This window comes from Epargyreus clarus, unplaced genomic scaffold (assembly GCF_041222505.1).
Source record: "Epargyreus clarus isolate Ecla_fem2 unplaced genomic scaffold, WU_Ecla_fem_2.2 ptg000007l, whole genome shotgun sequence".
Lineage (NCBI taxonomy): Eukaryota > Metazoa > Arthropoda > Insecta > Lepidoptera > Hesperiidae > Epargyreus > Epargyreus clarus.
Genome location: NW_027332215.1, coordinates 18,415,143 through 18,428,242, shown reverse-complemented (window position 1 = coordinate 18,428,242; position 13,100 = coordinate 18,415,143). Strand labels below are relative to the sequence as shown.

The 13,100-nt window shown below is 34.0% G+C and overlaps 3 protein-coding genes across 3 annotated transcripts; 1 reads left to right on the top strand and 2 right to left on the bottom strand.

Moving 5' to 3' along the window:
* Positions 1 to 123: 123 nt before the first annotated feature.
* LOC140743126 (cytochrome b-c1 complex subunit Rieske, mitochondrial) lies at positions 124 to 1,120 on the bottom strand. The gene has a single exon (XM_073074187.1). It carries the CDS (start codon positions 1,007 to 1,009, stop codon positions 182 to 184), a length of 828 nt encoding a protein of 275 aa, XP_072930288.1. The 5' UTR covers positions 1,010 to 1,120; the 3' UTR covers positions 124 to 181.
* Positions 1,121 to 2,927: 1,807 nt separating this feature from the next.
* On the top strand, positions 2,928 to 12,023 carry LOC140743591 (uncharacterized). The gene is made up of 5 exons (XM_073074999.1): positions 2,928 to 3,135; positions 5,058 to 5,295; positions 5,490 to 5,633; positions 6,473 to 6,604; positions 10,211 to 12,023. The coding sequence occupies exons 2-5, from the start codon at positions 5,059 to 5,061 to the stop codon at positions 10,292 to 10,294; spliced, it is 597 nt and encodes a 198-aa protein (XP_072931100.1). The 5' UTR covers positions 2,928 to 3,135; position 5,058; the 3' UTR covers positions 10,295 to 12,023.
* LOC140743790 (uncharacterized) lies at positions 3,979 to 4,482 on the bottom strand. Its single transcript, XM_073075378.1, has one exon. The coding sequence runs from the start codon at positions 4,480 to 4,482 to the stop codon at positions 3,979 to 3,981; it is 504 nt and encodes a 167-aa protein (XP_072931479.1).
* Positions 12,024 to 13,100: the final 1,077 nt, after the last annotated feature.

Sequence of the window (13,100 nt, the reverse complement as noted above, 5' to 3'; positions counted from 1 at the left end):
TTTATAGCCATAACTTTAAAACTTCAATAAACAGCCTTTTTCGTAGGATACGGAACTCTGGCAGCTACGAATGTGCCTGAAGAGATTACATCGGAATTCGAAAGTAAATAAGACATGAATGGGTATTTTAAAATAAAAATATGTATTACAAAACTGCTAATGTAAGATAATAACAACAACCTTAGCCAACTAAAACTGTATTATCATCGATGAATTTGTATGGGGGAACAACTAAATTTGTAGGTGCTGGTCCCTTACGAGCTCTACCTACATTATCGAAGTGACTTCCGTGGCAAGGACAGTAAAAGCCCCCAGGAAAATCCCCAGAATTTGGTATAGGTACGCAGCCTAAATGGGTACATATTCCGATGACAATAAGCCACTCCGGCTTCATTATCCGTTTATCAGGAGCCTCAGGATCTCTTAATAAAGATAGTGGTGTCAGATTCTCTGCATCGATTTCTGCCGCCGTCCTGTTTTTGACAAATAGGGGCTTCCCTCTCCATTTGAACGAAAGGCACGCTCCTGGTGCTACTTTCGTTATATCTATTTCAATGGAAGCCATCGCGAGAACATCTTTAGCCGCAGCCATATAAGATAGAAAATGGATAAGCTCGCTTTTAGTGCCATACATGCCACAAATTAATCCAAAAACTCCGAGGACATAAGTAATCCCCGGTTTTTCATCACCTGAATCATACGATGTCTTTGAAACGTCTACGTATGCTTTCTTCCTATACGGGTCAAAATTAGGGAACTCTACGTCACGGTGCATCTTAGGAAAATCTTTTTGAAATCGCACTTGCGTCCACCATGGTCCCCATCTTTTTATGCTTCTTGTGCACGACGTGTTCAGAAAATTCATTGATTTCTTCTTACATACGTGTTGATTATAAGATGGAGCGTTAAGGGTCGCTGAGCAAGATTTTAAAATATCCCTACAACACGGTGTTGTCCACAACATGATACGTCCATACCCCGCAGCACAGCCAGTGGTAATTAAATTCATCTTCTTCAGATCTTTCCAAGCCTAGGATAATTTTATATAACTTTTGAATATTCTGACAGGCTGAACAAGCATGTCTCGAGATTTGTCAAACAAAAACCAACATAAAACATAGATAATATATCTATCTACTGTGGTGTGGTTTATATAAGTAACCTCGTGGTTAACCCTTTTTAATGTTTCATGGTTTCAAGGTTATCATACTTTTTAGGAAAAAATCGCGCTATTTACCATATTGTTCATAGGTCATAATATATGACATATCAGTCACATAGGCCATATTATAATTATAATGGTCTTTGGCCGATCGTGCCACCGGCAGTACTGTGGAGCGATAGTAGGCGAATAGTACTTATACACACCACAAACGACTAGGTACCTACTATTTAGAGTATGTAGAGTACAATGCAGAGTATTGTATAAGACGAAATATCTTGTAAATATAGGTTACTAAAAGTTATAAGGGAAATTTGGAGGGAAGATTTTTACTTACTTTATACCCTTTTTTTCTTTTCGAGGGGGGAACCTTTAAAAGGTGCCCGACGACTTAGGAGCGACGCCGGGTTATATGGGATTATTACCGCACTAAAACCCCCCCGGTGGCCGTCCTCGCTTGCTGGAGAACTCCGGGATCTCCGACGGAACACAACCGGGGTCCTCCAAGCGCGACGACCCGGTCGGGCTCTGCCCTGGGGGAGCGTTCGATCCTCCCACATCATCTGGTGACTACGACGATATGCGACCACACATACCGCCGTCCTTCCCGGGGTAGCTTACTGGACGGTTCGAGCTCCCACTCTTACTGCTCGCGACCCCGAAAGCCCCCTTCTAGTCGCCTCTTACGACAGGCCGAGTATACCGTAGCCCTATTCTGGTTCCGGAACTATAGGGACAAGATAACTTTATACCTACTCACTAAACCTCGTCGGTGGCCTTACTACGCATATGATTATATGGTTAGAATAGTATGGTTTAAGATTGCTATAACTAAACGTACCTATATGATTTAAATGCAGACTTGTGTGATTCACGGTAAACAAAATATGAGTTAAAATTTCACGTTACGTATTCCACAGACGTTATTTTTTTAGTTAATTTATTCACACAATGCTATGCTTGGCTGTTTTGTTTTTCTACTAGGTACTTATAAGAAGGTAAGTTACTTGTTTCACAATTTTCCTAGCGTGTTTAATTGCATAATTGATAGTATCCGATAGGTACTATGTATACATAAGAAATAGTTTGCTTATGAAACAATGCCATGAAGCTGGCCAATAGGTCACTTTTAATTCCAGTATAATATTTATCTACACTAATATTATAAAGAGGTAAACTTTGTTGTTTGTTTGGTTGTAATGAATAGGATCAAAAACTACTGGACCGATTTTAAAAATTCTTTCACCATTCGAAAGCTACATTATCCACTAGTAACATAGGCTATACCTATTTTATATAAAATATATTTGATAAATAGATTTTGAGGCGGTACAAAGTTTGCCGGGTCAGCTAGTCCTTAATATTTGTGGCTACTCGCATTGCAGCAGTCTGCATAGGTATCCGTCCCTGCTAAGTTGCTACAAAAAAGTCTTACAATAAATACTATGTTGACCGTTAATAGGAACGTTAAATTAAATACCATTTTAATACATTAAGGAAATCACACCAACCGTTGCATTTCAAAGTTAATCATTTATGAGTAATGTCATTATTCAACATCTTTAGCAATCGTTAGGTAATAAAGGTCGAAATACGCGATACGACCTGATAAATGTTGGCAAGTTGTATGAGAAAAAGAAGTCAAAACATGATACAAATACAAACCTCAATTATGAATTTATGAATATTCAACTGAACGTACATTGATACTTGGACAGCGTGTAGAATGGAAGGGCAAAATACTTCAATTATCGTCTTATTCCTGCTCAGTTTTATGTGGTCACCAGTCGGGCTGACACTTGTGACCGGTGTTATAAAACAGTAGGTGTTGTACAATCAGGAGGAATCTTTATTAAATACATAGCACATTAGCAACTAGTGTCAAGGCTCCATGACGTAACTCGTGAAAGTCGAGACAGTCGAGGTGGTGGTAGCCGCATACACCTTTAGTCGATAGTGGGACAAGCTTGCAAGTAAGTAATGTTGTTATTTTTCACGTACCACGTTGTTATTGTTTTATAGACTTTTAAATATTCTTATAAAATTATAAGATATTACATATATTAACGAACCGTTATTAATAGTAATTCGTTTTCAAATATTTATTTACTAAACGGTCCGTATTTTTAAATTCCCGTATTCTTTAGTAGAGCGTAGTTCATCCAATGTTTTTGGCATACCTACATACGAACAAATTTTATTTCCTTGCTCATTATATAACTAATTTATTATCTATTCATGAAAACGGTTATATTCCAATAAACATTACCACGGGTAGCACTGTACTACCTCCCGCGTGAGTATGTAACAGGACCTATAATACCTAGATATATTTTTGAACAGTAATTACTACCACTGACTTTGATGGAATTGATGGAATACAATTGATTGACTATATTGTATAGTAAGTGAGAATAATTATACAAATATGTATGTTTTAAAGTTAATAACCCGGTCAAGAAAATAAATATAAATTAAGCTAGTAGGTACAGGTTACCTGTATGTTATTTCGATGGAGGATATATATTTATTTTATAATATGGTATACTTATACAAATCTGGCCGATTTAGGTTTATTGTAAGTGTATCTTTGTACCTTCTTGCAATAATCCCTAATCGTACAGAACAAATAATAGACCCAAATAAGATTATGAAATTTATATTTTGTTTTAAGTACCTTGAAACTTTTGTATAATTGTAACACTTGATGTAAAACGATTCAAAAAAAGAAAGTAGCAATCTCAAATATAAACGAATACAAAAAAGGGAAGTAAGTTGATGCAGGTACCTAACCATAATGTTTACATAATGCATAATTAAATTTGATTTGCATAATTGTGGGCTACAATCATGAAATACAGCCAAATTTCAAGGAATACTGTTATAACTAAAATCCCTAGTACTATAGTGACCAACGACATTTTACTTATAATGCAAGCTTCGGAAACGAAGAAACACGACAGTGGTGCGCCTATTACTGCCATTATTATACACATACACATAACAAATATAACCATTACGCCTGTTCCTATGGTTCCCCTTGACGTAGAAGTTACTCCCAGGAAAAGGATAACGTTTCCGATTGTCAATAGAAGAGATGTTAATCCAATCGTGAGAAGAAAAGCTTTTCTCACGGATTCGTCAATATTTCCGCTATTTATATACTCTCCTAAGATGCTATTTTCAATTAGTCCGTATAAAATAATACCAGCCAAACCAACACCTCCCGAACCCATTCCGAATATGGATATCAAATATGTTGCGTACTTTGGAGGAAAGGTGCCGAAACATTTTGTAATTTCTGGCATGTTAAAATCCATAATGGTCTGATATTTTTGTGACTCACTTAAATATAATTAATATTGATTTAGATCTGATCTAATGTTGTTTTATGTCCGGTTCAGGTACACTGACATTACTTTTTTGATTTATTATTTCATTTTCTTGTCAATTTCTGAGAAATTGCCACAGGAAATTGCTGAAATTATTGTCATTGGGTATTAAAAATATTCAAGGGCATAGAGATAAATTGAATTCTTTGCAATTCACACCGGTAAGATGACCGCTCTTGGATCTTCTATAAAAGAAGGTAACACAGACATAGTCCTTTTTTAATTTAATTATTATCAACTAAATTTTCCCGTTATTGCATTAAACTCGGCTCAAAGTCAGTTATAAACAGACGTAAAAAATCATTATATTAGTAGATCGGGCGAAGGTTCTACTACTATAAAAATATAGATATCGACAACAACACCTATCAAGTTTAGAAGTATCATAATATCTACGCAAGAATAAACCATACAAACAAAATTTCATTAAAATCGTATTACTGGTTAACCGCGTAGTTACTTTGAAAGTAGAGACTGAGATTTTTTCATACTACCCATTTCAGAATGTTACCGACTACGTTCTTCTTCTTAGTCGCCCTCGCGTGCAGCAGAGCAGCTCCAGCAGATAATCCTGTACGAGTAGATTTGCCAGTTTACGATCAACCTAAGGCTGGTCCAGATCCTGTTCTTGCCAATCCTTTGGAACTTGAAAACCATCCTTCACTCAAACGAGTAAACGACAATTCCCTCGGCGGTCTCTTCGGTCACTGGAACAATAAGTTAGAAACAAGTACTCCAAAGGTAGTATTGATTTTTAAACTTTTTTTTATTTTTTTTACTAGATTCACACCAACCAGGCTTATAGGTTAACTATGATTATTATCATTTATCACTATGCACGAAGATATTATTACACTCGTGCTCCTCCGTGCAAATAATTTTTCTATTAGGTACATTATGATTTACATAACTATAATGAATCATTTTCTGGCTAGGTTGGTTCAATCAACTACGGAGGAGGTGCGTTCTCAGCGCCAGTGACAACCCTTGAAGGTGCGCTCCTTGAAACAGAAGGCTTGGGTAGCAAGACGCTCTCCGTTAAAGAAAATGTCCAAGGAGTCGTTGCTGGTTTATTTCAGGTAATTTACATGTGAAATGAATGTAGACATCATTGATTTATTTGATAATAAAGTACGATATATGAGACCGTAAATAAGAAGGTAGCTAGCTGGCCATCCGCGCTCGTTCGAAATTTTAACCTACCTATTTTATTCGTATTACATTATTTTCCATCACTGGGCACAAACATATAGTAGAAGATCCGAAGCTAAATCGAACTGGACCGAGCTGATAATAGAATGAAACTCATTTTATAACGAAATTAGTACATTGGGTAATACATTAAAAATGGGTTTGCTAAAAAAATCCTGGACAGGATAATTTTAATTATTTTTTGAAAAAATAATTTTAATTTTGCAGACAACCCTATATCAACGTGTACAGCGCTTCTACTGATATAAAATTTTATCTATTATCATCATGAGTGAAAGTAGTTGCCAGCGAAATACCTGTCATTATACCTGACAACCCAGTAGTTCGTCCACGTAAATAATAGGCAACCCTAAGCCTGCACATTCTGTATGTTTTTAACATTCACTCAGAATAGAATTTTCTTATTATCTTGATGTTGCAAAATTTAATTTTCAATTAAATTTTAATTTTTCAAAAAATAATTAAAATTATCCTGTCCAGGATTTTTTTAGCAAACCCATTTTTAATGTATTACCCAATGTACTAATTTCATTATAAAATGAGTTTCATTCTATTATCAGCTCGGTCCAGTTCGATTTAGCTTCGGATCTTAGACCAATATAGCCGGATCAGTTCTGCCGAAATCTCAATCTTCATCTTAAACCAATGCTCTTAATTACTGGAATAAATCTGTTCGAGTAATAACGCACTTATTTCAATTTTTCAGCCACAACCCATTGTGGACACCATAAAAGAAGAAGAAAAATATGGTAATGATGGCGACAAATTTTATAGTACGGGCAGGGCCTTAATTGGCGGGGCCACCACGGTTTCAAACTTCGTCAATTCAATATTAGAGGTATGATAATATATAAATATGTATATGTTTTTTTTATTTTTACCCAACTGCCAAGGAAGGGTTATGTTTTTCGCGCGTATCTTGTATGTTTGTCTTTCTTTATTTGATGGGATCTAACAAACGACTTGTTAAATTTCGACAGTTACGGTGTGATTATATTCGTCTCAATGACCCGAGTGTCCTTAGATAGGTTTTAGAAAAAAAAAACAAAATGGTGGATTTTGGGCGAGAAATAGTAACAAAAATATAAAAAAGTCAACCAGGTTCGGTTGACTTTTTTAACGAATAGGGTATCAAATGAAAGGAAATTTAACTGCGATTATAAAAACATATTTGTATACAGGGTGTCCCGTAAGTACCACGACAAACTTGGGGAGAACATAGGTGAGGGTCTGACCTCTCTGGGAAAAAAAAATTACCTTAGTAAAAGTGTCACCGTTTTTGCACTATCAATTGTTTTAGATTTTTTGAGAAATTCAGCCCTCTTCATCTTCTTTCGTTAACTGCGAGTACAAATTTGGTGATGCAGTGTTTATTTTTTCTGTTAAATACTATCAGATAGTTGATCTATCATATTGAAATGTAAATTGGTTAAGAGATGTAAAGGAACCATGAAAAAAATAGGGATATTTTTAGATTTTAATTATTTTACTATTTTTCCCTCAGCTTTGACTCGTTGTGGTGAAAAAAAAAAATTACTGGACTATAAGTGTACATAGCGCAAAAAATATGACCAGTTAATAGAGATTTCAAAAAGGTACCACACTTACTATTTAAAGTTGAAGAAAAAAAGTTAAGGCCGTTTTTGCACGAAAGGGACTGAAACCAACTAAAAAGTAATGATCGAGTTTTTATTTAAATTACGGTTTCTACCGACTCACAACGTGTCAAGCAGTACTAAATCACATTTTTACCTAGTTGCACACTTAAAAATATCATTCTTAATTTGTAAAAAAACAATTAAGTAACTAACTAGCAAACAAAGTACTACAATTTATTAAGTCAATTTTTACCTACTTTGAAGTGTCATTTCGAAGCGAAACTTCGTATATGTATGTAATTTGAATGACAATACCATAATTTGACATCTTGGAACAGATCTGATGATGAAGCCAGGATATGGATGGTAGATCTCTTACCAATTTAGCCCAAACTCAAGGGATTTACTAAGAAATGAACCATGCACCTGCTGGCTCCATCATCAGATCTGTTCCAAGATGTCAAATTATGGTATTGTCATTCAAATTACATACATATACGAAGTTTCGCTTCGAAATGACACTTCAAAGTAGGTAAAAATTGACTTAATAAATTGTAGTACTTTGTTTGCTAGTTAGTTACTTAATTGTTTTTTTACAAATTAAGAATGATATTTTTAAGTGTGCAACTAGGTAAAAATGTGATTTAGTACTGCTTGACATGTTGTGAGTCGGTAGAAACCGTAATTTAAATAAAAACTCGATCATTACGTTTTAGTTGGTTTCAGTCCCTTTCGTGCAAAAACGGCCTTAACTTTTTTTCTTCAACTTTAAATAGTAAGTGTGGTACCTTTTTGAAATCTCTATTAACTGGTCATATTTTTTTGCGCTATGTACACTTATAGTCCAGTACATTTTTTTTCACCGCAACGAGTCAAAGTTGAGGGAAAAATAGTAAAAAAATTAAAATCTACAAATATCCCTATTTTTTTCATGGTCCCTTTACATCTCTTAATCAATTTACATTTCAATATGATAGACCAACTATCTGATAGTATTTAACAGAAAAAATAAACACTGCATCACCAAATTTGTACACGCAGTTAACGAAAGAAGATGAAGAGGGCTGAATTTCTCAAAAAATCTAAAACAATTGATAGTGCAAAAACGGTGACACTTTTACTAAGGTAATTTTTTTTTCCCAGAGAGGTCAGACCCTCACCTATGTTCTCCCCAAGTTTGTCGTGGTACTTACGGGACACCCTGTATATATAAAACTGCAAGGTGACTGACTCACTGACTAACTAAATGAATAATTCATTTTTCAAAAATCAACGTACCTACCTACAGCCGAAACCACTGACCTTAGAGTTCTGAAATTTTGCACATAGCTTCTCTATATAGCGTAAATAAGTACTAAGAAAGGCTTTTTTGGAATATCTACACCTAAGAAGGTAAAATAGGAGAAGACAGTTTTTCTTAAATCCTTTAATTTTGAAGCAACTACTATAAAAGTTAGTATTTGGTTTCTTGGATTCCTATCCAAGAAACCAAATACTAACTTGTTCCTACAAGGACACACCTATTTATCCCCTTCCGAAAAATCAACCCCGTAGAGGGTAAAATAGGGGTTGAAAGTTCATTTGAACAACCGCCAATTTTGAAGCAAACACTATGAAATTCTTTTAGTTTGTCATTTATCATTACTTCCCAGAATGTGATACCTATAAGCATAGATAAGTATAGATATCTCAACGCCTCGTAATTGAAGGAAGCCATTAAATGACTCAAACAGCTGACAATTCTGTCAGCCGTTTAATGGCTGTCATGGTGTAATTTACGCGGAATAATTAAGTAAATATTAAATAATTAATTAAATAAGTTAAGACACGAAATCGAAGAAAAAGTGCGAAGAAATATCGTTTCATTCGTAAATGATCTAAAAACTACATTTTTTAATATTTTTCAAACACGAAAATAATTGACAGTGACAATTGTCAAAAGCTTACATTTTCTTGTTAGGAGCGAGTAATCTTTACTAATCTATGCCTATAAGTAACACTATCAGATTGTTGATTGATTGTTTTTTCAAAATGTTTGATTCCCGGCTAGAGAAAAAGATATTAAAAAAACGAATGATGCAGTTTTAATTTATATCGAAATCGGCCTCGTAATTCCTTTCATCATTTTTCGCATATCCTTATAGTTTCGGCCCTGATTTGATTTGATTTGGCCCTGATGGCCTATTTGAAAAATTCACCCTGTATATGTACAATGTATGTGTGTATTATTACATAGTGATGACTGTCTGACTAAAGGAGAAGTGTTGCTGTGCCAGAGATCAACGCAAAGGGAAACCGCTGAACTTTAGAGAGCTGGAATTTTACACGTAGGTTCTTTATATAGCGTAAATGAGCACTACGAGGATAAAATAGGATTATATTTTTTTGAACATCTATTGATTTTGAAGCAGATACCTACTATGAAACTTTGTATTTGGCTTTCTAGATAAAAATAATGAACCGCCTATTTCACCGTTTTTGGAAATTCTACTTCAGCTTTTTAGTGCAGTCGGGTTTTTGATTCTTTAATTAAATTAGGTACTTGTTATTATTGGCAAGACATAAAAACTTTAAGATTATGTACGGGATGGGCGCATGGATGGGTAGTATGTAGCGGCTCGGAATATAGCGATGCCGAATAATCGATAGTTGACCTCAAACATCAGTTAGGATATCGATAGGATTATCGATATTTTTACTATTGCGGTGCCGTTCGATATGGTACTATCGAAGTGTATCGATAGTACCATATCGAGCGGCATCACTAGTAATATGAAATGAGTACCTATACCAGATAATCACTGAAAGCTTTCGTCCTTTAAATATAAATCATTTATTACTTTCAGGTACCGGGCACGATAATCAGGAAGATAACCAGGGCAGCCACAGAAAAGTTAAATAATTTGGGCGGGAAGCTTATAGGGTTATAAGATATTGTAATATTAAGCCATTCATCTGGTTGGAGGATCTTTTTATTATTTTAGTTGATACAACTATTTTATTAAATATGTAGTGCAATCAATTTTTAGGCCATGCTTGTACAGCAGGACTCCACAGCGTCAGTTGTTGGACAACACTTGCACGCAATCACGGACTTTAGCTATAAATAATTGTAAATAATATGGTTAAGTATGTCATTGAGTGTATAAATAATACGATCTTGTTAAAAAAATAAGTACAAATCGTTTTGTAATGTATATGTATATATGTTCGTTAAAAGACTTTAAATATATTTGAAATTATTGAAAAGAAAACTCTTAAATTGGTTTAATCTTTATTCAAAATTGGTTTCACAATATGTGCCCTAGTATACCATAAAATTATTACATGCAGGACCATTTAGGCCTAAACGTGAATGTTTATACTAATATTTTATAATTATGTGATAAATACCGGGACTTTAGATTACAATTTTATTGAAAAAATCAAAACGACCGTCTAACAATGGTGCGCAACAAATTGCAGAGTCCATTTACGGAACATACCTTACAAACATATTGTAACTTCCAATACAGGGATATCAAATATTTTAATAGAATAAGATCGCTACGTTAAAATAGTTACGCAATATATAAGGTAAACCACCCGATCATTCACAACACCAAGAAAATACGTAATCGCAAGATATATATTGCTACAACCACTTTACTTATTCAGGGAAACCCTACATAGTATGTAATCGACATACCCCTAAATATTTTACTAATACTTCATGTTGTTATCTATGTTATTTGTACAAATAAATAATATTTTCAGGGCAAAGCAATTTGATGATTTACCCTACATATAATACCCTACATATAATACCCTACATTAAAAGTACCTCATTACATTGAGGTTTTAAATTTACATCGAGATTTTTAAAATACATTAGTATTTGTATAATAAATTTGTCGTCACAAAGCCAAAAATTATCCCGTATTAGTAACGTGACATCCAAATAATATGAATCAATGACATATCAAAAATGTCCTACTATAAATTTAATTATTGGATTTTTAAAGTGACTGAAGTGACTGAGTGAATTTCATTATTTTAACTGTTTTATAATAATATATATTAGTACCTACAGACAGCTTTAAACATTTAATTTATTCGATGTATTCAAAGTTTACTGTGATGATAAACGCATCTTGGTTTCCGCGGGGGTACTATATTACACAAATACTTATCTAGTGAATGAAATCTTCCAAGAAATTGCAATCCCTATAATCTACAGATACATTTATTATTTTTATTTTCAATTCTACGTTATAATAGTGACGTGTATATAGTTCAAACGAGCTTTTGCAAACAAAATTAAATATATTTAAGTTTGCAGAAAATGTCAATTCTAATTTTAATATTACCGAAAGTGCGACCAGCCCCTTTTATATCTCCTCTCTACAACCCGACCAATACAGCAATCCCATCATTACAATGCTACTCTTATACGCAACTATTATAATTTATAAGGATATTAATGACACGTACTGATTAAATATATCGTAGTGTATTTGTATACTCTAAGACTTACATCTATGTAAAATACTAATAATAATATTATGTTCGTGGACATAGCGTGTCCTTTAAACAATATTTCTCACCGCGATGTAATAATAAAATTTATAAAAAATTATGTAAGTGCTAAAGATCTTAAATATATATCTCTATATATAATTGCATTTTTTTATAAAATAAAATGGTTTATTAACTTAGGGATAAGAACATCGACGACTTCGCCTGTTCTAGTACTGACAGCAATTGTATTAAAACAGTGTTAGTATCACAGTTTCATGTAATACAGGTACGGTTGACAGTTGATCGCGGTTTAACTTGCGACTTCCTTCACGATATTTCTAATTATGTAGCTCTGATATTATATTATTTATTCGTTTTCACATTTTGAACGATGCAACATCGATAGCTAGACGAAATCAAACCGTGTTGGAATGGCACGGCCAAAAGATTCAAAAATAGTAGGTATTCAGAAATTTGAATCATTTATGAGACCAGGAAAGATAACGAGAATGTGGAGGCCACATTAATAATGAAAATAACTACACCAGGCTATACAGAAGGAAAAATCGAACATTTGCAAAAATACTTTACACCACGTGATCTCAACTGACCACGTGACCTATTTAAACAATGCAACTCATTTTATTATTTAAATACTGCTCTGCAACCAATGTAAATTTAACTAAGGCTAACAAGAGTAAAAAATAAAAACAAAACAAAATACAGTATTTGGAGAGGACAAGAACAAATAATGTTTTGTCCCAAAACAAGAAACATTAAAATAGCGAATTAAAACAATAACTATAATAAAGCCACTTTCATAGAAAGTGGAAGGATAGGGATTTTTTCATGAAATAAACCTGAAAGCGCCAACGTATTATAACGTTATACAAGTTGTTGTCTAGCATGCGCATTAGATTTTACAAAAACATATTGAACATTTGAGAGCTAATGTAAGAAATCGATTAATTAACTGGCTTAATCGATGAATTGATTCGTTGCAACAGCCCAAACTTTAAAATTGGCTACATATTGGCATTAACATATCAACATATTGGCACTCTGAAGGATAGTCCTATTTGTGCTGAAGGATAGTTATTATGACCTTCGATCATTTGAATAAAACGATGTCCTCAACGTTGTGCTGCCAACAATTAATCTTTTCATACTGCGACAAAGTGGACGAATGACAAAGTTCATTCGACGCGAGATCAAGTCGTCAATGGATACAATAGA